This window comes from Alligator sinensis, unplaced genomic scaffold (genome assembly GCF_000455745.1).
Source record: "Alligator sinensis unplaced genomic scaffold, ASM45574v1 scaffold465_1, whole genome shotgun sequence".
NCBI classification, from domain to species: Eukaryota; Metazoa; Chordata; order Crocodylia; family Alligatoridae; genus Alligator; species Alligator sinensis.
The window spans coordinates 1,726,703-1,753,273 of record NW_005841979.1 but is presented as its reverse complement, the minus strand read 5'-3'; the positions used below and the strand labels follow the sequence as shown (position 1 = coordinate 1,753,273).

General features: G+C 44.8%; 1 protein-coding gene across 2 annotated transcripts in view; it reads left to right on the top strand.

The window, feature by feature from the left end:
• The window catches only part of NAV3 (neuron navigator 3), a 398,015-nt gene that overhangs the window by 161,273 nt on the left and 210,171 nt on the right, over positions 1–26,571 (top strand). For both annotated transcript variants that reach the window (XM_006021115.3, XM_014518732.2), the window contains exon 5: positions 7,987–8,170. In XM_006021115.3, the coding sequence (XP_006021177.1) occupies positions 7,987–8,170 (184 nt within the window). The remainder of the gene's footprint in view (positions 1–7,986; positions 8,171–26,571) is intronic.

Sequence of the window (26,571 nt, the reverse complement as noted above, 5' to 3'; positions counted from 1 at the left end):
CTGTGGCCATGAGACATTGACTGCACAGTAGCCCGTGACTACTGCACAGTAGCATTGCGTGGCAGAAAGCATGATGCAATGCTACCATGCAATAGTCTCTGGCTACTGTGCCGTCAGCATCACGAAAAAGGTGTTCAGCGACTCTACTATGCAGTACATGAGTAGCTAGTGTCTCCTGAACCTGGGGGGGCACCCGCAGAAGCTGCTGACCCCATTGGGGGTGGGCTCTAGCTCTACCAACAGCATCAGTGTCAGCTGTCGGGGGGGGGGGGGGAACCAGCCCTGTCGGGGGGGCACACGTACCCCTTTGAATCTCCTACCAGTCGCCTATGATGCAGTAACTCCAGTTACTGAGCAGTCCTTTAATATTATGATTTCTCTAGCTATTATAAAGGGCTCAACATTATGTTCTGAAAACTTTGAAATAAGTTGGAGTTTATGGTGTTAAAAGAGTGCAGCATTAAGATAAGTGTATAGAACTTAGGGCCACATTGAATTCAGTGGCAAAACTCCCATTGACTTCAGTAGGGGCAGAATTTAATTTTTTGTGTATTTAATGCAGTAGCTACACATTTCAACTATAGAATTATCATCTAGAGTTCTGTAACCCACTTGTATTTTGAGTATTTATTTATTTGGCTATGGTATGTAGGACATTTTTTGTCGCTGTTATCACCCAATAATTCATAAAGTACACTTTAAAAGTGAGGGGCTGAATTAAATGTTCTAAAGGCAACCAATCCCTTGGGATTACTGTAGGCATCCTTTAAAAGAAATTAATGATGATAACTAAATCTTGGAATACTTGAAAGGGAAAGCCATGCATACACCATTCTCTTTGATATCATAACGTGTAATGATGTTTATCCTCCTTAAGCCAGTGTAAAGTAAAATGGAGACATACCAATAATATAACATATTAACATTATGTACACTTGTTTTTGCTTGCATTGCTTCTAAATGCTGTTGTGTCCTTAATGTCCAAATTTTCACTATAGAAATTCAATATAGAATTATACACCTAAATCCTCACTTAGGAATATTCATCCTCTGCTGCATTATTGTCAATGGTGATAATGATGCTAATAATAATAATGATAAAATAAACAAATTGCAAAGCTCCTTCAGAAGAACAAAAGTGCCAGGACCTTTGAGCTTTGAAGTAAGATTAAAAATCTTTGTTCTACAGTAAACTTTCAAGACATTTTCATCTAAATCCTTTGAAATCACTGACTTAATTGATCTGACTTTGGATTTATACAAGTGTAGCTGAGAGTGGAAAGTTGACTCTCTTAAATTTATTTTTTTAGTGTCAACCAGCTGCAACACTACAGTTGCTCTGTAGAAGAAAGAAGAGAGAAATATAATTCATTCTTTTATTCATTGGGAATGCAACCTGAGCTTTAAAAAGACCATTGCACTTTGTCAGTATGTTTATGTTTTATAACTGCTTATTTGGAATGTAAAAAGTCTAGTAAGTTTATTATTCATAGGTGACTTCGGTGACTCATTTTGTTACCGTTAGGTTATTTGTAAGTGAAGGCTACAGACAAGAAGTCATAGGAACCATAACATTTCATATCCTAACATAGGGTTTTGCAACCAGCTGCAATCTAATTTTGACACTTGGAAAGGAGGATCTGTACAGAAGTAATTTTCCAAAGTGATATTGCTCCACAGACACTGGTGAATCTAAGCAGTGCTAATAAGAAATTACAAAGTAGCACAAGATTAATCCTTTTTCCCTCCAGCGCATATGTATATTTAGGAGGAAAAAGGTGGTTAGGTTTGTCTGTGGTAAGAGAAACCTTAACATATTAACAGGTCTAAAAGAATACTAATAAAATTAATGCCTGTATGTCAATAATTTACATTTATAGGAATAACTGAAATATGGTCTGAGACACACTTTTTCAAGATCAGATGTTGAACAAGTGCATTGTTAGAAAGCCACATGCTTGATGAGAATTCTAATATTATAAAATCCATAGTCTGTCTGTCTGTAATGCTTTATTTGCACTCTGATTGGTTGTCTCAGCAGTTAATCAAAGTGCTCTGCACAGACAGAGACATACGGTGGAGGCCACCATGACAGCTGGGACTGGAGGAGCCGAAGCAGAGAGGCAAGGCCAGCAGCGCTGGCCTCACCCCCTTGGCCCTACTCTTTGGAGGCAGAGAGGGGCAGCAGGGACGAGAGAGCTGCCATGATGGAGGAGACAAAGTGGGGGGGCAAGGCCAGCAGTGCTGGCTTCACCCTTCCCCCCACAGCCCTGCTCCTTAGAGGCAGTGGCGGTGCAGGGTGCTGGCAGCACAGCACTGGCTTTGCCCCCTAACACGGAGCACCGCCATGACAGTGGGGACAGCAGTGCCCCCCCGCCCCAGCCCTGCTCCTTGGAGCCAGGGGCCAGAGCAGGGCCTCCCCCGCCCTCCCCAACAACCAGCAGGGAGTGGGAGGCTGCGGGGAAGAGGGGAGGGAGGGGAGCAGGAAGGGGAGGGGGGGTTACCGGTGGCACCCGAAGCAGTGGGTGGGAACTGGTCCTGAAACAATGGGGGGAAGCGGGGGAAGGAGCCTGGGCCCAAAGGGGAAGGGGTGGGCCCAGACCAGAGGCAGTGGGAGGACGGGGAAGGGGGAGAAGCCAGACCTTGACCCGAGGCAGTTGCGGGGAGGAGCAACACAGGCCTCTGTCCCTGCCTGCACCCCCAGTCATGCTTTATGGGCAACTTGCTAGTCCTTTATAAAAAGTTAAAATTACAAAAAAAAATTGAGTGTGCTAGCAGACCTAAATGCCCAGGTAAATTGAGAGTGTGAGCAGGCCTAAATGCCTCAGGTGATTTAATTAAAACCCCCAAGACTTCTTTTTGATACTGAGGACTTCTGTGAGAAGAGAATAACATCATTTCCTCTTTACCTTTATCTCAGACTAGAAGTAAGAGGGAATTAGAGGGAGGAATTAGAAACAGGCAAAATCTAGTGTGGATCAGCATGGCCATATCCTGATAAATGTTTAGACAAGAATATTGTGCCTTATAGTAAAAGGTGTGGATCTTCATTTTTCCTTGTTTAATAAGTAGCATGAAACAGAGAGCTATAAAATAATTTAAACAAAAAGTTACAAGACACAACAACTCCAAGGTTGCTTTAAAAAAATTGGGACTGGGATTTCTATAGTTATTTGATAGAATTTGCTTAAACTTATTTGACAGAGGTAGCGTACTTAGGTTTGGGTGAATATGGCATGATCCCCAAAGGTTGACTTTGATGGGCATGCAAGAATGGTGGTACCCTCTGTGCTGTGGTGGCAGCAACAACAGTGGGGTGTAGGGATTTTTTTACCTCCCACAATGCACTCTTGTCACCGGAATTCCTGGTATCCATCGCCATAGATGGCTACAGCAGTGGGTGTAGTAGAGGTTTGGAAATCTCTAGCCCAGGGTGCAGACTTTAATAGTTATGCCTCTGGTTGGTGCATGGAACTTTGGAGGTAGTCACTCATCATGTCCTGTGTAGTAGGTTTGCCGTTACTTCACATAGGGACAACCAGAAATTTAATTGAATAGAAACAAAGAAAGTAGAATGTCCAACACTTCTAGAGCAAACTGAAGCAGGAGGACAAAGTTTCTTATACACAATCCTTCAAATTACTGTATATCCCTGTATTTCTATTCTTGTCTCTGTTCTGCTGTTCTGCTTCCTGACTCCTCTGCATCAACAGGTTTGCCAGTCTGCATTTCCTGTGTGTCTGTTTCTCTCACGATCTTCATGATATGCTCTTCTTTGTGGATCCTTATGTCTGGAATCATTACCCACTCCTCCCCTTCCAGGAGATGCAAGTCCTCAGCAGTGCATGCAGGCAATTTGGTGAATAATTGGGCAGCCAGGCAGAATGGATATGTATTTATGCAAAGAAAAAATTCTATCATGGATGTAAAAAGTGTGTACACATATTGCTGATATCCTATCATCTATCTTTTTAATTGCTCATGGTTTTTAGGTTGCAGTGTTTTAAGAGGAGAAAAAATACTTTTATATTCAGTGTCTAGCACATAGCTTAAATTATAACCATGAAAAAAGGGTCATATTATTAATATATATTCATGGGAAGAATGGAGCTGGAAAATCTGAAATAGGGCTGTAGACTTCCCTTCTGAATGGAAGAAAAGAGGATTAAATCTACTTCTTTGCAAAGTTTGCTGATTGCAGTTTTGATACCTTCCATTTTGGGTATGGAGTACATCTGGAAGTGTGGGCAGTATACTTAAGGATGGGCATATGGCTGTAGATCTTCCAGAATGCTTGATTTCTCTAGTTGGTTGGCATAACCAACACTTATAAAATGCTCCTTGACACTTATGCACAGAGGATATGTTGTACTTGGGATAATCATTGGTTGATCAGTATTTTGTTAGGTCTCATATGTATGTCAGGCATGAGTCTATGAGATCTTCATGTTTATGTTATGCATTTATTTCAATAAAATAGGCTTTGCATGTAATAATTCAAGAAAAATATTTTCTTTTACATGTTATATAAGGAAGAATCCTGATTCAGGAAGAAACATAACTTCTGTGCCAACTGTATCCATGTTCCCTGCACCTTTCAGAAATCCTATACTGTACAGGAGGAATATTAATTCCAAATAATCTAAGTTCTTTAGGAATTCAGTACCTTGGAAACTGTACTTGTATTTGTTTTTGTGTATATCTGACTAATTTTGGTTAAAAAAATTATTAATTTGGCAGGGTAAACATAAAAGATTAATGAAATATTGGGCAACAGTGACTGATAATTAACTTATAGTACAGTATATGTTATAAAAAAAGTTTGAGGGTAAGAAAGCCAGCCATTTAAATTGTGTAGGTGGCACTAATCATTCTCCAGATCCTTGCCCTGTGTCCTTACTCTGTTACTCAGCTTCTGATCAGCCATTTGCACCTTATTGGCTGGGGACAGACATTACACATAAACTAATTTAAATGACCAGAAACTGGTTTAAACCTGTAACAGAACCAGTTTAAAAATGGCTGAAACTGGTTTGAGATAAACCTGGTTGAATGTAGTATCAGACTTAACTGATTTGAAGTGACAGAAAGCAGGGACAAGGCAGAGCTCTTCAATGAGTTTTTTGCCTCTGTATTTTTAAATGGGAATCTAGACGAACCCTCAACATACATCACGGACACCAACAAAGGGAACATCAGCTGACCAACGGTCAGTGCCGATACAATAAAAAGACACGTGGAAGGATTGGACATTTTCAAATCACCAGAGCCGGAGGGACTCCACCCATGGGTAATGAAGGAATTAGTGGGGGTCATTCCTGATCCACTGGCAAGGATATATGAGCGCTCATGGTGTTCGGGTCAGGTTCTGGAGGATTGGAAGAGGGCTAACATCATCCCAATCTTTAAGAAGGGGAGGAAGGAAGACCCGGGGAACTATAGACCAGTCAGCCTTACCTCTATCCATGGGAAAATCCTAGAAAAAATTATAAAGGAACACATCTGTGGGAGCCTGCTGGCTAATGTGATGCAGAGGGGTAACCAACACGGGCTTTTGGCAGGCAGGTCTGGCCTGACTATAACCTAGTTTCCTTTTATGAAAAGGCCACCAAAGGTTTAGATGTCAGAGTCAAGGTAGATGTTATCTATCTGGACTTCAAGAAGGCCTTTGACAAGGTATCCCATACCATCCTTATAAATAAACTGACCGGATTTGCCCTGGATTATATGGTAGAATGGGTAGCAAATTGGCTCAAGGTTTGCACTCAGAGGGTGGTAGTAGATGGGTCAGTGTCAACCTGGAAAGATGTGGGCAGTGGAGTCCCTCAGGGTTCAGTTTTGGGGCCGGTGCTGTTCAACACCTTCATCAGTGATCTGGATGAGGGGGTGGGAAGCACCTTGTCCAAATTTGCGGACGACACAAAATTATGGGGTGCAGCTAACACCCTGGAGAGGAGGAACCAGATCCAGGCCGACATAGACAGGCTGGGGAAGTAGGTAGAGAGCAACAGGATGCAATTCAGTAAGGACAAATACAAGGTGCTGCATCTAGGGAGGAAGAACTTCCATCATACCTACACGCTGGGGGGCAACCTTCTCAGCTTCACTGAGGCAGAAAAGATCTTGGAGTCACTGTTGACTCCAGGATGAACATGAGTCATCAATGTGATGAAGCCATTGGCAGAGCCAATTACACCTTCTCATGCATTCGTAGGTGCTTCACAAACAGGTCCAGGGAAATGATTCTCCCCCTCTATGTGGCACTGGTCAGACTGCAGCTGGAGTATTGTGTCCAGTTCTGGATGCTGCAGTTCAAGTGGGATGCAGACAACCTGGAGAGGGTCCAAAGAAGGGACACTCGCCTGATTAGAGGCCTGCAGGGAAGGCCCTATAAGGAACAGCTAAGGGACCTTAACCTCTTCAGCATCTCCAAGAGAAGGCTGAGAGGGGACCTTGTGGCGGCGTACAACTTCATAAGGGGAGAGCAACATGAAGTAGGTGATGATCTGTTCACCAGGGCACCCCCTGGAATGACAAGGAACAATGGCCATAAGCTACTAGAGAGAAGGTTTAGGCTGGACATTAGGAGAAAGTTCTTCACGGTCAAGGTTGCCAGAATCTGGAATGGGCTCCCAAGGGAGGTGGTACTTGCCCCATCCTTGGGGGTCTTCAGGAGGAGACTGGACAGGCATCTGGCTGGGATCAAATGACCCCAGGGTTGGTGACTCTTTTCTTGCCTGCCAGGGGCAGGGAGTTGGACTAGATTGCCCACTGAGGTCCCTTCTGACTCTATGAATCTATAATTTGGCTCAAACCAGTTTATGCAATGTCTGTCCCAGACCCCTTGCTGGTTTAAGATAAACCAGACACCCCCAACATTTCTGTATGCTCTCTGGGCTGGGCAAGGCTCTCCGCTCCACAACAGAGCTGGCCTCTCCCCTCTGCTCCCTGGCTGCAGGTTGGCAGAGACTTGCAGGTGCAGCAGCTCAGCTAAACAGGGATTATTCCCCCCTCCCCTTTGTTTTATGCAGACATCTCAGCATTAACTAGCCGACCATATGCTGGCTACAGTCCATGCTGTGGGAGACTACCAAGGCAGACAGGCTTTTTGGAGCTAATCAACAGGTAGCTTAATGTCCTTCCTAGGAAAAGCTGTTAAGAAGAGTGGCTTGTTCCCTGCTCCCCCTTACCACTCCCTGCTAAGCAGAAATCTCCCCCTCCCCTCTGCCTTGCCAAGTGGTGTCTGTGTTTAGCCAGCAAACCACATGCTGGCTACCATCTGTGCTGAATCAACAGGTAGAATTAACAGATAGCTGGTAATGTCCCTGTTATTTTCTTAATGGGGTGATAAACACGGAGTTAGGGGGTGATAAACACTGTTTAATTGTTTAATTCCCTGGTGGGCTAATAAATTCCCTGCTGCATTCCCCCCTCAACTCAGTTCTGTACAGGGGAAGGGAGGGCTGCTCTAGCAGACCTCTCCCCGCCTGCCCCCGCCAGCTTATAGCCTGAGCCACTGCAGACATGTTCCTGCATGTCTGTATAGTTACAAAGTGATTTAACCTAGCCAAGTTAAACTAACCTGCAAAGATTAAATCAATCAGGGTCAGGCATTTTGAATGTCTGTCCCTAGCCACTGAGGCTCACTGCATTATTGCTGAGACTGCCTTGTCTCTGCTAATAGCCTTGTAATTGTCAGGACCTCATCAGTGTCAAGGCTGTTAGAACACATTACTCACTGTGGTTGATTTTGACTGAAAGGATTTATTGCCCTAGGCTTCATGTCAGGCAGTTTTCTGATTACCAAACGTGCCCACAATATGTAGCATGAACTGTAACAAAGTAATCAAGCGCTATATGTATAATGTGTTTTAATAAGTGTATACACCTCTTCCCGCACCGTGTGAGAGAATTAAAATGCAATTGTGTTGTTTTCACTTCTTTGTATCTTTATGTTTTTATTTTTCTTATTTATTTATTTTACAGAAATAAGGAATGGAAATTTGAAAGCCATTTTAGGGCTGTTTTTTAGTTTGTCTCGCTACAAACAGCAGCAACATCATCAGCAACAATACTACCAGTCTTTGGTAGAGCTACAACAGCAAGTCTCTCATTCTTCACCTCCAGGTGAAATCAGCCAGTCGAAAACACAGCAAGATATGCAGTCCAGGTAGGTAATTTTTCTATGTGTCTAGTTCAAATGAGGTCATAAACTACTCTGTTTTGATGCAAATATTTAGAGGTCTCAAAGAGCCTTCTGCTGCTATATCTAACTACTTCTAGCATTTTGTTAACTACTACTTTGATATGTTTTTTGCAAATAGTAGATGTTTTAAGTACATTGGTGTGTTATATATTGAATAATATTGGAATCCACTAGGATGACCACCCATCCTTAATTGGGTGGGACAATCACAGCATGAGGACATTAAGTCCCAGTCCAAGGATGCATGACTCTGGGACAGCAGTTAGTCCAGGATTCACAATATTGTGCAGGGTTCAGGAAATGGTGTATTTCCCCTTGCAGGCTGGCAGTGTTCCAGCCTGCAAGGAGCTGCTTGGGGCTGCTAGGAGCAGGATGCAGGGGGTGCCATATGCATGTGCATGCCTGCACACTTGCACATAGCCAGGAGTGCAGCCAGGAAGTATGGAGAGCAGCTTCCTGCAGGTAAGTCTATGTGGGGAAGGGGGCATTAAGGGAAGGTGGGAGGGCAGATTAAGGCCCCCACAGTGAGGAGGGAGTGGGGCAGGGGATGGGCCTGGGGGCACTGCTCAGCCAGGGTGGTGCATGGGGCTAGGGCCTGGGGTGTGGAGCAGGATGGAGCTAGGGAGTGCAGGGGGTGTGTGGTTCCCCACTTCTGTGTGCATCCCCCAAAGGGTATGGGGGGGCGCACCCCCCCAGATTTGTGGGCAGGGTGGGGGCGGATGCAGGCTGCCCACTGCAACCTCAAGGCTCCACCCCTGCTGCCCTCCCTCTGGGGGCCCTGTGCTGGCCATACCACCATGGCAAAGCAACCCTGCCCACCTGGAAGCAGTGGGAGTAGCAGTGGCATGGAGTTGTGTCCCCCATTGCTGCTGGGTGGACAGTGGGTGCACAACCATCATGAGCTCCCAGGGGAAAGGCAACAGGGCAGGGAACCCTGAGCCTGCAGTGAGCAGCAAGCATCTGCTTCTGCCCTGCTCAGATCAGCTCTGCTCCGAGTGCTTCACCACTGGGGGGGAGGGGGAGTGGGAAGGGCATATGGCCTGCCTTTCCATTTTGAAAAGGTGGTCACCCTTGAATCCACTAAAAAGGATTTTGCTGCTTGTTTTTGTTTACATTTTAAAATTGTTAAACTTTTGTTCCATTTGCATCACTGCTTAGAATAAATGTATTTCTTCCCCTGTTGAGTAAATGTTTTCAATTTCAGGCCAATGGGAATCTTCACCTTAACACTCTAAATGTTGTTATAAAAAAATGAAAGTAGTGCTTGTGGTATAACTATTGTATCTTATTTATTATGATTAAAAAATTCAGGTATATGATTGGTTAGACCTGCTTTAGGTATCACAGTGTCAAAAACATTGGGTTTTTTTTTGTTGCCTTCCTTTGAAAATTAAACTTTAGTTTGGAGCTTTAAAAAAACCCCAAAACCTTGGTATAAACACAGAAAATTACAAGCCTCACCCTGAAAGAAGCTGCGTTACCTCAGCTCCCACAGAAATATGCAAATAGATATTTAAAAAAGAAGACTTAAAATTTCTGTTTCACCTTTTATTGTGACTGAGGTTCCTCATGTGGTCAACTGTAGTCAAAGTTCTAATGCAGGAGTGCTCAACTCCTGATCTGTGGACCCCTGGAATCCAGCCTCCAGGACTCCTAGTTTGGGAAACTTGGCAGTAAGGAGTGGTCTCAATTAACATTGCTACCCATCCCCCACTACCAAATTTCTAAGCCCCATGTGGCTATATCAGGCAGGGTTGGGCCATTGTCATGTAGCTTATTGGGCTTAGGCCATTGTTGCATTGCCACATTGGGCCTGGTCTATTGCTTCATGGCTGGATCAGGCCCTGGCTACACTGCATCACATACCAGATCTGGCTCATGGACAGACCTACATCCTCCCATATGGCCTGCAGGGCAAAGAGATTGGGCACTACAGCTCTAATTCATAGGAAATATATAGTCAGTTAAATGAAAATAATCTTAGTTTTTCAGTTCATTTCACACCTTATTTAAAATAACAGAACTTGAAGATTTTCTTCAAAAATAGATGCCAAGTATAGAAGGAAAGATTTAATCTCTCCTCCACTTCACTACAACTTTGTCTAGTAGTGACTAGTTGTGACTGATTTAGAGATGTATAAGGAAAACAATGTAATTTAATAAGGATCTGAAAGACAGTTATTGCATAATGTTCTTTCAGGTCTTTTCTCTTAAGAAAAGCAGACAAAAGAAGAGTTAATTTAGAAAACATTTTGTTTTCAGTGCTAGCTTTCCAGGATCTCATAGTCATTTGACCCATTTGGCTCCCTGCAGTCTCCTCTTGATTAATGCAGTCTGAAAAGCCTGATTTTATTCCCTGGGGTATTCAATATTTGCCTGGATCCTGCATAGCCACCATTATCAGCTAAAGATCTACTTCCTACTAGAGCCTAGAAAAATAAAATAAAAAATAGCTTAGGGGAAGCAGGAAGGATGTAAAGTCCTACCTGAGTTGAATCCTGGTTATTTTCTACAAGTTTCTGTATAAAAAATAAATTTTTCACTTCAGGTTAATATAAAAAAGTAGTTCAGTTTTTGTGTAGTTAGTAGGTCTCTTACATTGGTACAGACACACAAAAAGCCTAAGGCTGAATTGATTCAATCTTTGAAGGTTAGTCTAAACTGCACAGATTAAATTGCAACAGAAGTGAACAGATATTTACCTTTAATTCAGGAAATACAGCCATGTGGGCTATGTATTTGCTTCCTCTTCCTGCTGCCCCAAAGGTCTCTGGGATTTGTGGTCCAAAATTATAGTAGCAGGACTCTGCAGGGTTGCTTATCACTTGCTCTTCCTGCTTCCATGTACCTCTGGGATTTGTAGTCCACAGTCACAACCAGCAGTAAGTTTGCATGGTTGACATTTTGGCCCCAAACACCAGCTGGGGTTTGCCTGGGGGGGGCAGTCTGTTCCCCCCCCACCCACTCGCAGACTAGGCTGCATCCCCAGCTGGGTTTGCCCCGCCTACCTCTTTGTCAGTGAGCCCTCACTGCTCCAGCTAGAGAGTAGAGGAGTGGGGCCAGACCTGCTCTCTGGAGCACACAGCATAGCCCAGCCCAGGGCTGGAAAGCATGCTGGGATGCTGGAGGACTGTAATTTAACTTGAACCAGGAAGGGGTCTGGGACAGAAGTTTCATAAACAAGTGTCTTCCATGGCCAGAGGCCAAGCTGCTGGTGGGCCAAGCAGCCCCTGAGTTGTGGGAGGCCCTGGTTCTTCCCTCCATGGTGGTGGCATCTCCTGGGACTGCCCATGTGGGCTACAAGTGGGCCAGATGCTGCCCAAACTCAGGCTCAGGGAACAGTTGGATCAGGCTGGTGCTGGCTCCGAGCTGAAGCAGGAGGGGTGGGGCACCGCTGCTATGGAGGGAAGGACTGGGGCCCCCCTGGAGCTCAGAGCCTGCCAGCAGCTCACCCACCAGCCATGGGAGAGTTAGGCAGGTTCTGCAAAAAACAACAACAACAAAAACAAAACAACAACAAAAAAAGGATCAAGTCTTTTACTGCTTTTTTTTTTTCTGATGGAGCCTACCTGTGCTACCTGCTGGTAGGCTGAGCAGCTCTTGAGCTGTGGGGGCCCTGGTCCTTCACTTCATGGCAGCAGCACCCCCCCCAGGCCTACTCATGGGGGTGCTAATGGTCCGGGGCTGTCCCAGCTTAGAGGAGGCACCCCACTGGATCCAACTCTTCCTGAAGTTCACCCATTGGAAGCCTGCTGGATGCTGCTCCCTGGGCAGGCTTGGGGAAAAGTTGGATCTGGTGGAGTGCTGCCTCTGAGCTTGGGCAGCCCCTGACCCACTAGCACCCCACCTGGGAGGCCCCGGGGGATGCAGCTTCTGTGGAGGCAAGGACTGGGACCTCCCACAGCTCAGGGACCATTCAGCCCATCGGCGGCTCACCTCCTGGCTATGAGAGATGTGGGCAGGCTTTGCCAAAAAGAAAAAAGATTAAAGAAAGATAGGGCCCCTTGCCACTTCTGCCATCAGCTCACCTCTCCCAGGGTGGGGGCGAGCTGTCAAAAGGCTGCAATGTTACAAATAGCTATATTGCAAACTAAACTGCATGCAGATGTGGTTTAGTTTGGAATGTAACAAACGCATTTAAATTGCACCAACCCCCCGCCCATACAGTGTGACTTGATAAAAATTGCCCATTTTTGCAGTTTAATTATGCGTAGAAGTGCCTTCTGGCTCTAATCTATGGCACACAAAGGAGCATGAGCTCATGCAGAGTAGCCACAGAGAATTTAGCTGTTAAATTCCAGTGAGAATCTCCTGAGCATGTGCAAACCACATTTGTTCAAAGGTTTATAATTCAGGTGGATTTTCACAAGGAAGGCAAAAAGGTTTCATCCTGGCAAAAAGGTCTAGTCCTCTAATGAAGCTACTGAAGAGACTCCTACTGATTTCAGTAGGATCAGACTGTGACAGTTTTGCATTCTTGTTCACCCAAAACTTTAATTCACTGCAAGCTTGGAGTGTACAAGCAGAAGCCTGGGCTCAGGGGTTAGGTGTTGCTGGGCAGGTGGGAATTTTCATGTTCCTGATTGTAACTCACATATTTACATTGTTCTGACTGATCTCTTTTAAAAAAGATACTTGAAACTCATCCATTGGTTGATGATAATTGGTCCATGAAATTTAAAATGTAAAATCACTTTGCCCTGTTAATTTTTGCATGTTATCAGGTGTAATTATTATACTCTAATAATCTATTACTGGTCAACTGGTTCAGTTCCTTTTTATTGCTAATCCTAATTGAGATGCTTCTTATATTGTTATAAGATTTCTGGATATTATTTGATCATTTCTTGTTTAACCTACGTTTTATTTGCTTAAGAGTTCCATCTTTAGGAGATATTTAATACTCTAAAACAATCTATCAGTTAGAAAAATTGCATCTTATTTGTGGCAACAGAATGGCCATATTTAAAATATTTTTTTCTTCTACAGCAAATGTAATACATGTTTCTTTAAATTCATTTGGTCCATCAGTCCTTTTTCACACTGGGAAAAATTCCCATTATTTTCTGGTAAGAGGTACAAGACCAGCCCCAAATGTGACAGAAGCAGGATAACCAATTTGATAGTGCATATTTGAATGGCACGTTTATCTTTATTCTGTGGGATATCTCTTATATCATGATGTATATAACCTTTCACATGCATTATAAATGTATCTCTCTGTGTATGGGGGTTGAACTGGTAGAAAGACATACTTACATGCTCCTTCTCTTAAATCTGTTTTGTTTAAAGAACAATGTATAGTACTAACTTGAGACTAATGTGACACTGTGATTATTGAGAAATATATATTCCACCTTTTAAATGCATTTTATATGTGTGGATGTGTCTGCACATGTGTGTGTGTGTGTGTGTGTGTGTGTGTAACAATAAAATGTATACACTAGAAAAGTGATCAGCTTCTATAGACTTTTCTTTAAAGTTGATATAAGCACTAAATTTCATTTAGTAACTTTAAGATTTAAACATACATTTCTGTATTATTTAAATGATTAATGTTTCTTTCTTTGGCTGGGATTATGCTCCTTTTTTAGTGGGGTAGGGTCCGGTAATACTTTTTCTCCCCTATACACCTAAACCACTCATTTGATAGTACTCAGAGTACTTGAGCATTGCTATACATGTGCATTTTGATTATAATATACCTCATGCTGGTGCATACAACATAATTTGGTTTAAAAAATAGATTCCTGTTGAATTAATTTATTTTAAAAAATTAATCTGTGGACAGTGTTGGGAGAAGAAGCATTTTAGGTCAAGTCATTGCAATAGTGCTAAGACATTTTTGTATGAACTTCAATATGACAGAGCGCATGATCCTCCTGAAACAGTAGAGAAAGTTTTAGGATGAAATGTTGAAATCAGTAGAAATTTTACCATGAAACAATTGGCCATTTCACTGAAGAGAGAGTCTCAGTCTTTAAAAGCTAAGCCTAGTCCAGTGTTGGGAGTATTTGGACCTTGGGTTACAGAATTCTGTACATTTCAAGTTACAGAGGCAGTGTCTCTGGCTGCTGATGGAGGGAGACGATGTACAGAAGATGATGTGTCATTATTAAAAAAAATTAATTAATAGAAAAATATCAAATATAGTCCCTCAATATAAAGTCTTAACATAATTTATGCAGCTAATTAATGAGAAGCTATGTGATAGATAATAAAAGCTAACTCAGTGGACTGCGTGGCCCTAGAGGAGTTTTCTGACCACTTTCATTCCCAAAGTTTCCTTTATTTCTGCATGACTATTCATTCAGTTGGGAATATCCAGTGATGCAGAATCTTAGCTGGCCTCTCATGATTTTCTTATGATTTTGCTGCTGCTTTAAAATTTAGGAAAAAAAAATCACAGTGCTGGTGGCCTTATTAATATCTGTCAGTACAGATACATGACAAGAATGGTTACATGATACTTTTGCTAGTGGATTCCATTATCACAGCAATACACTTAAACTTGCTACAGTAATGATCTTTCAACCACCCATATACTAAGAGAAAACACATGTGGATGAAAGCAAAAGTTCTTTCTCATTTATGGATTAGTAACTGATTTCAGTGGGCTGTCAGCAAAATTTCAAAGAAGGGACAAACTATTTTATCACGTACAGGAATGATGTGCACAGCTTGAGATCCAGATGGATTTTGTTAACTCATTATATTAAAGGAGCTCTCTGTTTTTTTTAGAATCATAAACAAAGTTAGGTAGCTGATTTTTAAAGGCAGATGATATATGGTCAATGCAGTGAGCTAGTTGCTTCTTCCTCAGAAGTACTAAGGAAAAAATGTTGGTCTAATAAAAGATATCATTTTGGAACCAAGAGTTCTAGTTCTTTGTAAGGAAAGAAGTTTGGACTCTCAGCTAGTTATACTGTGTTAAGTACAAACATGATAGTACAGTGGTTAGGATTATAAATTTAAACAGACCCAAGCCAGAACATGGAAATTAATATTATTTCACTCTCAGTTATACCAGACTATATTCAGAGCAAAGCACATGATTTCAGTATTCTCATAGGGTTAGACTATAATTTTAACCATAGAAGGAATTGTGACTCAGAGAGTAATTGATGTCCACCAGTCCTCCTAGTATCCAAACACATTCTCTGGATGCTGAAATGGCAGGGACAGACTTGAGGGTCTTCTCTCTGTCCGCCCCCAGCCTAGCCACGTCATCACAGGGGAGAATCAGTGGTGTTGCTCCTGCTTTCCCCACACAGGCAGACTCTCTATTCAAGCAGAGCCAAGTAGGAGAATAAAGTAGGACCTTATTCCTTTCTTGTCCTCTATAACCCTGACCAAGGATTGTCATGATCTAATCCAAAGTAAGTGTAATTAATCCATGGTGCATTTATTTAAATCTGCTTTGAAATTAATAAGGAATGTAGCAGCTTGGTTAATATAAAGAGTACCCCATGAGCATATCATGCCAGTTCACCAGGATCTGCACTTGAACTTTTAGGTGTTGTTTATTATTCATAAAACTATTATTACTTTGAGATCTTCCACCTTGAGTGCTTAAAGTCTCTCCTTGTTCCACATTGCTGCATTTGGGATTAATGAAGGCACTTGAGGTGGATGGAACTTCTGGGGAGACTCTCTGGAAGGGCTCCCTTAATTTGGGATTCACTTCTCTTGGTCTAGGAAAACCTAGATGTTTATGGTTTCCAGGCATACTGGAAAGGCCAGTAGATTTATTTCAGCATTTAAGGATGATTGAAATGACTGACAGTAGGATTTGTATGGAAGATATGTGGGTTAGGAGGCTATTTTTAGAGAGAAGAAGAAAAGTGCTGGTGTTTTGGCTTTATAATCTTTATGCTATTTATTAATTGATGGTGAGGATGTCTAGCATTAAGCCAAGCCTTAAGGTATGTTGACAGATCAATATCATCAGCCCTGCCTGCAGTTTGCCTTGCTTACTTCAGCTTTAGTTGGGTCACATTTTCATTACAAGATCATTAATTTTTAAAAAGATCTACCTGGTCCTTAAATGGGCTCTGAACATGCTATATTAGTTTTGCAGGAATACCCATTAGTGTGCCTCGTAACTCAGCAACTGGATCTGAACAAAAGGGAGAACTTAGGACTAATTTTTCTGGTTGTGATAAACATTTAGAGTACCATCTGTTTTCTTTAAAAGAAATAAAATTATGTAGTTGTTAGATTTACCCTTTAAAAAAATATTTCCTTTATCTTTACAGAACAAGTACAGCACTGCAGCAGCAACAGATATTTCCCCATACACCTCCCTGCCATAACATAGCCACATAACTTTCATCTAAGGCTGTGCAAAATTTCTCTGGCTGTTTCATTTTGATGCTGTTTTTACTCATTTCAAGCTCAAAACAGCAAAATTGAAATGAAATAAAGGGCTTTGAAAAAGCCTGAAACAAAACGAGGGCAGTTTAAATGTTTTGAAATGTTTTGAGTTTTGAAGCTGAAGCTGGGCTTGCGTGCAGGGAAGCAGAAAGTAAGGAGAGGGAGGAGAAGGGGGGACAGACTGCTCTCATATTGACTGTGTAGCTGTCCAGTGACTGTGATCCTTCCCTGAGGCCCCTTCCAGTCCCTGTGCTCTGTGGGAGGGATGGAAAAACAGCATAAAAGGCAGCATTGTTTTAACTGCCTTGCTTTCTGCCTTGGGGTCTGACAGTTACTGAGCTATCTTCCAGCAGCTCAGGAGAGTTAGACAGCGAAGGCTACTACTACCATTGATTTGAATGATTTCCTACTTGCTAGCCTAGCGAGTGCAAATCCACAATACATTTTGTTTTCTTCTAGATCCTTTTATTTTCTTATTAAATTCATTGATTGATTCTTTTAATTTCATCATTATATTGCATATTATACTATAGAATTTATATAGGAAGACGCACATAAACATTTATACATTTTTATTTTTATATTGCAAGCATGCTATAATATAGGATTTATATAGGAAAACACATATACTTTCATATATTTTTATAAAGACAAAACACTATGAAATGTACCATGAAGCGTTCTGGAAAGGCAGCTGGAAAGCCTTCAGGGAGGGGTGGGAAAAGAGGGTAAAGGGAGAGGTGTAAGTTCCATCCTCCCCCATTCCAAAACTGAGACGCAGTCTTTTTCCTACCACAAGCAGGCTTTCTCTAGTACAGGCAGCAAGGAGAGGGGAGCAGTGCCACTGTCTGTGCCTGAGTCTGCGTCCCCTCCAAGAGCACCAGCCATATCCCCACCCTCACTACCACCACCATGACAACAAGCAGCAGCACCAGCACCAACATGATAGTCTCCTCTACCCCATGTCACTTCCCAGGCTGAGCCTTCCAGTGCCAGAGGAAGAGCTGGATCTGGATCTGAGTGGCCTAGCAAGTGAAATTCTGGGGGAGGGGGAATCATCTGAGTTTGTGCTCCAAATCTCTCAAGTTTCCCCTACAGCCAGGTCTCCTTCCCCAAAAGGCACTTCAGAGAAGACTGAGGAAAAGGTTGCAGAGGCAAGCAGCTCAGCCAGGTCTATTCCTTCTGTTGCTGTGTCACTGCCTTCTGAGGAGGGAGAAATTACAGCATCCACACATGCACCCGCAGCCCAGAAGTGAACAGGTAGTGTGGTGTGGGATCATTTTGAGCTAGCAGATGATCCCACATATGCTATCTGCCTGCACTGCAAAGCCAAAACCAGCCAGGGCAAGGGAACAAAACACATGAACACCACAGGGATGCTGATGGCACCTCAGGCACCACCCCCTTGCCCTTGCTCCTCCTCAGTCTAGCACCAGTAGGAGCATGCCCAAAGGAAAGTCCCTTTCTCGCTTCAAAGCCCCCTTTCCCCAAAAGCAGAGGCAGACCACCCTGGAACAGTTGGGGAAAAGCAGACAGAAAGTGCGGGGGCGGGGGGGGGCGTTGCAAGGGTGAGCAAGATCACCCAGAGCATTGGGGAGATGCTTGCTCTGGATGGCCAGTCCTTTTCCTTAGTTGAGCAGCCAGGGTTCAGGCAGCTCATGGTGCTTGTGGCATCCCCACACACACCACCTATAGCAGGACAGTTGTGCCCTTCCTGTATGAGGCATGCAGGAAGTACTTGAGGGAGGAGCTGCATTATGCAGGTTTGCAGGTGGTCTTACACTTCACCTCAGACATCTGGAGCAGTCGTGGTGGAGATTACACCTATCTCTCCCTCGCAGTGCACTGATGCGACCAGTCAGGCCATCATTGGGCTCTCCTTCAAGCTGAGGTGATGGATGAGTCCCACACAGCAACAGAGATCATGGGGTCCATGAACCGCTTGGTGCAAGGATGGCTCATAGGTCAGGGCAAGCTCATCGGCAAGTTCATGGTCACTGACAATGAGGCAAATATGGTCAAGGCAGTCCGTGATGCCAACTTGGTTGGCATCCGCTGTGTGGCACACAAGTTCCACCTCATAGTCAGGGATGCTTTGGAGGGGGGATGGACTGCCGGTTATGGTGCCAGCATCGCCAGCATGCTCACTTCACAATGCAGGAAGGTGGCAAGCTACTTCCACCGAAGCATCAAAGGGGGCAAGATGCTGAGGGACAAATGAGCAGAGCTGAACATCCTGCAGCACAAAATCATACAGGATGTGGATACTTGGTGGAACTCTACATACCTGATGCTCGCAAGGCTGGTCGAGCAACAGGCCATCCATGAGATAGCCTGGCTCAGGGAGATTGGGATCAGTGGTTCCTTTAACAGAGCTGAGTGGGATACCATCTCCCAGATCTTCGTGGTTCTCAAGCCCTTCCTTGAGGCTACAGAGACCCTCAATGCTGGTGAGGCATTCCTTAGTCAGGTGATCCCTATAGTGAGAGAACTTCATATCCAAATGGAGAGCTTCCAGGGGACCAGTGTTCCTGGCTGAGGCAAGCCGCTGTCACCAGATGTGCAGACATTGGTAAGGCGGCTGAAGGAGGGCATCAGGAAATGGCTTGATCCCTTGCGGTCCAGTACGGTCTATATGCCGGGTGCCATGTGTGATTTGAGCGTGAAGAGCAGCATATGCAGCAGCCAAAGCCTGAATCAGTGGATGGAGGTGCTGGGGAAGCGGGGCAGGGAGGCAGAACAGCAGAGGCGGGGGGACGTGGAAGAAGGGGATCCACTATCCCATGCTAGCACGCCATCCACCATCCAGTCTCCTGTTCCACCACAGGCACTGCCAATGTGGGCCAAGGGCATGGCTTCCATAGTGGGGTTCAGAGGCACCAGACCCCTCTATCAGGCAGGTAGCACTTAGACCTTGGTGGCTGCCTATCTTGCCGAGGACATGGAGCCGCTGCTGTGCGCTCCTTGGCCTACTGGGCAAGCTGCAGCCAGGTGTGGCCATGGTTGACTGGGTACACCTGTCCTGTCCACTGACCAGTGTTCCAAGTGAGCGGGTGTTCAGCATTGCTGGGAATGTAGTGACAGCCCACCACGCCTGCTTAGGTCTTGGTTTGGTGGTGAAGCAGCTCGTGTTCCTCAAGGTGAACCTCACACTGCAGGGGTTCCCCAAGTTCCAGATGCAGACAGAATGAATGCCACCCTCCTCAATCCATCCACACCTATTTCCTTTTTTCATTTTTTAAAACCATTTAATGCCCTGCTGTCAGCGCTGTAGGGGGCACTCACTGCATCACTAACCAGCAGAGGAAGATGCTGAACTTCCATGCCAGGATGAACTTGAGGTATGGGCTGGGGTTATGGGGAAGGAGACCCCAGGTCCTGGGCATGACCACTAAAACTGCACTCTGCCAGGGTTGGGAGGCCTGGTAGGACTGCTGGAGACATGGCAGTCCCAGGAAATGCCAGGACTGAGGATCCCTGTGATGAAAGGCAGGTAGGAGGCACCATAACCTCAAGCCACCACACACACGCACACAATCCTAGCTGGGGAAAGCCCAGACCCATCATGTCTTTGACAGGCTTGAGGCTTGCTGGTGCATTGGAGTTGTGAGGCTCCAGGTGAGCTCAGTTAAGCTGCCTGGGATGCCAGCTTTCAGATTGAAAACCCCTTTGTCAGGCTGAGGAAGCACCTGCAGTGTGTGTGTATGCTGTTCCTGGATGGAAGGAATAGTAAAGAAGCCAGAGGCTGGCATGCAATGCAGGCAAGAAAGCCAGTAAGTGAAAATAGGAATGGAGGCGTCAGGGGCTGAGGGACAGGCTGGGGCAGGGGAGGGGGATGTAGCAGTACAGGTAAAATTGGAGAGGTGCCTGGGGAGTCAGATGTCCGGCAGGTTGTAGTGTGTCAGAATTCCAATGTCTATATTGAGTGCATGACTTTCCGTACCTAGGAGGCTGATGAAGTGCAGTTCATGGGCTTGTCTGTGAAAAGTGGTTTGTAAATTCCCTTTCAGGTTTAGGTCTGAGAGATTGGACACAGGTGGTGTTCTGTTGTTGTCTTTGATAGGTTTTCGGTGTGCACTCATTCTGGTGCACAGTTGTTGCTTGGTGTCTCCATATATTTTCCATCAGGGCAGTTGGTGCCCTCATGGGGATGTGTATTCTATTGTGAAGATATCTCCATATTGGAGATTTCATAGATTTCATAGACATTAGGACTGGAAGGGACCTCGGAAGATCATCGAGTCCAGCCCCCTGCCCAAAGGGCAGGAAGTCAGCTGGGGTCATAGGATCCCAGCAAGATAAGCATCCAGTTTCATCTTGAAGGTGTTCAATGAAGGCGCTTGAACCACCTCCGGTGGCAGGCTGTTCCAGACCTTGGGGGCTCGGACAGTAAAGAAGTTCTTCCTTATGTCCAGCCTGAAACGGTCTTGTAGTAGTTTGTGACCATTCGACCTCGTCATCCCTTGGGGTGCTCTGGTGAACAAACGTTCCCCCAGATGCTGGTGGTCACCCCTGATAAACTTGTAGGTGGCCATCAGATCACCCCTGAGCCTGCGCTTTTTCAGGCTAAAGAGCCCCAGGGCTCTCAGCCTGTCATCGTAGGGTCTGCTTCCCTGACCTCTGATCATGTGAGTGGCTCTTCTCTGGACTCTCTCAAGCTTCTCCACATCCTTTTTGAATTGTGGAGCCCAAAACTGGACGCAGTACTCCAGCTGCGGTCTCACCAAGGCCAAGTACAAGGGGAGAATGACGTCCCGGGATTTGCTTGAGAAGCATCTATGGATGCAAGCCAGCGTTTTGGTCGCTTTACTAGCCGCAGCATCGCATTGCAGGCTCATGTTCATCTTGTGGTCAATGATGACCCCCAAGTCTCTTTCTTGCATAGTGCTAGCCAACATAGCACTGCCGAGCCTATAAGGATGCTGCGGGTTTTTCTTCCCAAGATATCGTTGGCAGATTCTGCATGCCTTGTCATGGCATGGTCTGGACCTGTTCAGTGTGTTTTGTGCTGTAGGAAGTTGGCTTCTGGTGATGAGGTTAATGAGGTTCAGTGCTTGTTTGAATTTACAAATCACTTTCCACAGAGTAGCCTATGAACTACACTTCATAAACCTCCTAGGTAGTAGGTACAGAAACTGATGGACTCAATATAGACATTGGAACTCTGACACACTACAACCTGCCAGACATCTGACTCCCCAGGTACTTATGCACTTTTACCTGCGCTGCTACACCCCCCTCCCCTCCCACCCCAGCTTGTCCCTTACCCCCTGATGCCACCATTTCCATTTTCACTTTCTGGCTTTCTTGCCTGCATTGCATGCCAGCCTCTGGCTTCTTTATTATTCCTTCCATCCAGGAACAGCACACACACCAACTTCCTCAGCCTGAGTGAGAAAATTCTTCCTAATATCTAACCTAAACTTCCCTTGCTGCAACTTGAGGTCACTGCCCCTTGTTCTGTCATCTGCCACCACTGAGAACAGTCTAGATCCATCCTTCAGGTAAGAAGGCTACTATTAAATCCCCCATCAGTCTTTTCTTCTCTAGATTAAATAAGCCTAGTTCCTTCAGCCTCTCCTCAGAAGTCATGTGCTTCAGCCCTCTAACCAGTTTTTGTTGCCTTCAACTGGAATCTTTTCAGTTTATTCACAGCCTTCCTGTAGTGGGGGGTCCAAAACTGAACACACAACTGCTGTGGCTTTATCAGGGCCTAATAGAGGGAAATAATCACTTCCCTCTATCTGTTGGCAACACTCCTTCTAATGCAGCCAAGTATGCTGTTAGCCATCTTCATGACAAGGGCACATACTGGCTCAAATTCAAAAGGTCCTTTTCTGCACTGCTGCTGCTTAGCCAGTCAGTCCCCTGCCTGTACCAGTGCATGGGATTGTTTCATTCCTAAGTGCAGGATTTTGCACTTGTCCTTCATGAGATTTCTTTTGGTCCACTCCTCTAATTTGTCTAGCTATCTCTGAACCTTAGCCCTACCCTCTAGTGTATCTACTACTCTCCCCAGCTTGATGTCATCTGCAAACTTACTGAGGATGCACCCATGCCATCTTACAGATCACTGATGAAGAAATTAAATGAAACTGGTCCCAGGACCAACCGTTGGGGCACTCCACTTGATACTGGCTGCCACCTAGACACTGAACCCTTTGAGTCTGATGATTAAGCCAGTTTTCTATCCACCTCACAGTCTATTCATCGAATGTATGCTTTCTTAGCTTACTTGCAAGCATGTTGTAGGACACTGTATCAAAAGCCTTGCTAAAGTCAAGGTATATCATGTCCACTGCTCTCCCCACATCCACAGAGGCAGTCATCTGATTATAGAAGGTAATCTTGTCCTTGGAGAATCCATGCTGACTGTTTTCCTAATCACCACCTTCTCCTTCAAGTGCTTAGAAATGGATTTCTTGTGGACCTGCTACATGATTTTTTCTGGGACTGAGCTGTGGCTGATGGGTCTGTAATTCCCCAGATTCTCCTTCTTCCCTTTCTTAAAGATGGGCACTATATTTGTCCTTTTCCAATAAGTTGGGACCTCTCCCAGTCTCCACGAGTTTTCATAGATAATGTCCAGTGTCCCTGCAGTCATATTGGCTAACTCCCTCAGCACCCTTGGGTGCATTGTGTCTGGCCTCATGGACGTGTAAATGTCCAGCTTTTCTAAATAGTTCCTAACTTGTTGGCTGTTCTAAATAGTCCCTAACCACTGTTGTCTACTCATCTTCTCCTGAAACTGAGCTCCCAGGTGTAGTAGTTTGATAGCCGAACATGCCTATGAAGGATGAGGTAAAAAAGGCATTAAGTATTTCACCCTTTTCTGCATCATATGTTTTTAGGTTGTCTCCCCAATTCAGTAAGGGTTCCATCTTTCCCTGATCTTTCTCTTGTTGCTGACATACTTGGAAAAACCCTTTTTGTTAACCTTCACATTTCTCACTAGCTGCAACTCCAGATGCACTTTGGCCTTCCTGGTTTCATCCCTGCATGCAGGAGCAATACTCCCTAGTCATTTGTCTAAATTTCCACTTCTTCATTTTTGGTGTTTAGCTCATTGAACAGTTTCCTGCTAAGCTAAGCTGGTCTTCTGCTATACTTGCTAGTTTTCCTGCACATCAGGATAGTTTGTTCCTGTACTCTTAGTAAGGTTTCTTAAAAGTACATCTGGCTGTACTGGACTGTTTTTCCCCTCAGCCTGGCTTCCCAGGGGATCCTGCCCATCAGTTACCTGAGTGAGTTGAAGTCTGCTTTTCTGAAGTCCAAGGTCCTTACTCCTCCCTTCCTTTCTTCTGGATCCTGAACTTAGTCATCTAATGGTTATAACTGTACAAGTTGCCATCTGCTTCTACATTCACCACCAATTCTTCCCTGCTTGTGAACAGTGGATCAAGGAGAGCATGACCCTTAATTGACCTCTCCAACACTTGCCCCAGGAAGTTGTTCCCAACGCTCTCCAAAAACTTCTTGGATTGCTTGTGCACTGCTGTACTGCCCTCCCAGTAGATATCAGGGTAACCCAAGTCCCTCTTGGGAACCAGGGCCCATGATATAGAAACTTCTGCTTAGGTCTTTGAAAAAAGCCTCATCCACCTCATCCTCCTGGTCTGCTGGTCAATAGCAAATGCCCACCATGACATCACCCTTGTTGTTCTCTTCTCTGACCCTAACCCAGAGACCCTCAAAGGCCTATCTCCAGTTTCATACTGGAGCTCTGAACAATCATACAGCTCTTTTACATAAAAAGCAATTCTTCCTCCTTTCTCCCCTGCCTTTTCTTCTCAAATGGTTTATCCCCATCCAGGGCAGTACTCTAGTCACGTGAGCTATCCCATCAAGTCTCTGTTAATCCAAGCACATCATAGTTCCATGACTATATGAGGACTTCAATTTCTACCTGCTTCTTTCCCAGGCTCTATGCATTCATGTCTAGACACCTGAGGTAACTAACTGATTGCCCTACTTTCTCAGGAAGAATTAAAATGTCTCCCCTGTTGCTCCCTCCTGCTTCCTCCAGGTCACCTTCTTTCCCATTTACCTCAGGACTTTGGTCTCCATCCCCTGATGAACCTAGTTTAAAGCCTTCCTCCCTAGGTTAGCAAGCCTAACTGCAAAGGTGCTTTTCCCTCTCTTCATCATGTGGATCCCTCCCAGCAATCCTTCTTGGAACAACATCCCATGGTCAAAGAAGCCAAAGCCCTGCTGACGACAACATCTGCCCAGCCATACGTTGTTCTGCAGGATGTATCTGTTCCTGCCCAGGCCCTTCCCATTGACCAGAAGGACCAAAGAGAAAATCACCTGAGCCCCTGTTCCCTTCACCCTTGCACCCAGAGCCCTGGTAGTCACTTTTGGTCTGCTCAGGGTCTCCCCTGGCAGTATCATTGGTGCTATATAGATGAGCAGTGTCGGGTAGTAGTCAGAGGACAAGATGCAGCTTGGTATTCCTTCTATGACATCTTAGATCCAGGCTCTGGGCACACAGCAGACCTCCCAAGACAAAAGGTCAGGTCAACAGATGGATGCTTCTGTTCCCACAGAAGGGAGTTGCCAACCACCACCAAGGGTGTTGCAGTGGTATCAGTCCTTCCAACCCTGGGGAGGCCTGGTCTGGCCCCTTCCACTGATGCAAAATACTCCTTCCCCTCTGTTGATAGGGTTCCATATCTGTTCTCTAGCCAAACCACTGCAGATGAGGATGAAGACTTCTGCTGGCTGCTTCCAGCTTCCACCTTCCTGGGAGTCCAAGTCTTCTTCCTTCTCCAGCAGCACCTCTGGCAGTCCTTCCTCTGCAGTCCTAGAAGTCTCCTCCAGCTTTCTATTGATGAACTCGTCATGGCTGAGGATGCATCAGAGCCTTGCCACCTCCTCCTGTAGGTCTCTTGCCTGCTCCTGGAGAGACACCACCAGGAGGCACTGCTCACATTGCAGGCACTCCTACACCTGGCTGTCACTGGAAGGAACCTGCAAATCACAGTTCCCATAGCACCAAACCAGCACTTGGGTGGAAGCCTAAGTAATTTTGTCATTTGCTACTGGTCTGTCCTTTCTCCCAGTTATTATCACTTAACATTCTCAAAGGCTTACCATGCATAATAAATCCGGAATTACTGCTTATTTTTGTGTTTCAGATGCTAGTTGAAGAACTAAATGGTATACCTGGGAACTAATGTGTATGAAATTGCTTTCCCTAGTCCTAACAGAAGTCCCCCCCCCCCACACACACTTTTATAGAATCATTGCATGTTGTCAGTGTTTATACAGTGGTGCCCGTGAAAAGAAAATTAAGAGTGAAATTGAAAACATAGAATTCCAGGATACTCAATTATCAGATGCACCATACTAATAAGAGATAGGCAAGCTGCTTGGAAAGATATGGCATTGATCTGTATTTTGGCCTGCTTTATTAGAAACAACATGGGGTATGTAAAAGTATCTATAATTGCAACAGTAGTTTTTATTGCTTTCTAAATATTGTGTGGATCTTGAATATTTTAGGACCTAATTTATCTGACCTGCAGTTGTGTGACTAGGCATGGGTGAATGGAGTATGAGCCCCAGGGGCACCAGGAGGGCCCTGAGGAGCTGAGATGGGACAACAGCAGCAGTTACCAGCAGTTTTTGGAAAGACCCTGGCATAGCAACAGTCACTGCCAGTGTGCAGAGAGATGATGCTACAGCCGTCTTTGAGTCTGTTGGATGCTGCCCTTTCTCTTCTTTGAGTCTATGTTGGGTGCTGCCCTCTCTCTTTACCATTGCTGTCTTTCATCTCTGTCTAGCACAGCAAATTTGCTAGTTATGTTCCTGGAGTCCTGTCTCCAGGGCTGCCCACTAAGCAGGCTGCTGAGAAACTTGGATCTCTAAAGAGTCATGGGGAGCTAGTGACCCTAGGGACCACAGCTTCCATCTTCTGTCAGGCAGGCTGCTGAGGAATAGAAATCAGGAGCTTTCACTTCCATTTTCTGTATAAAAATAAATAT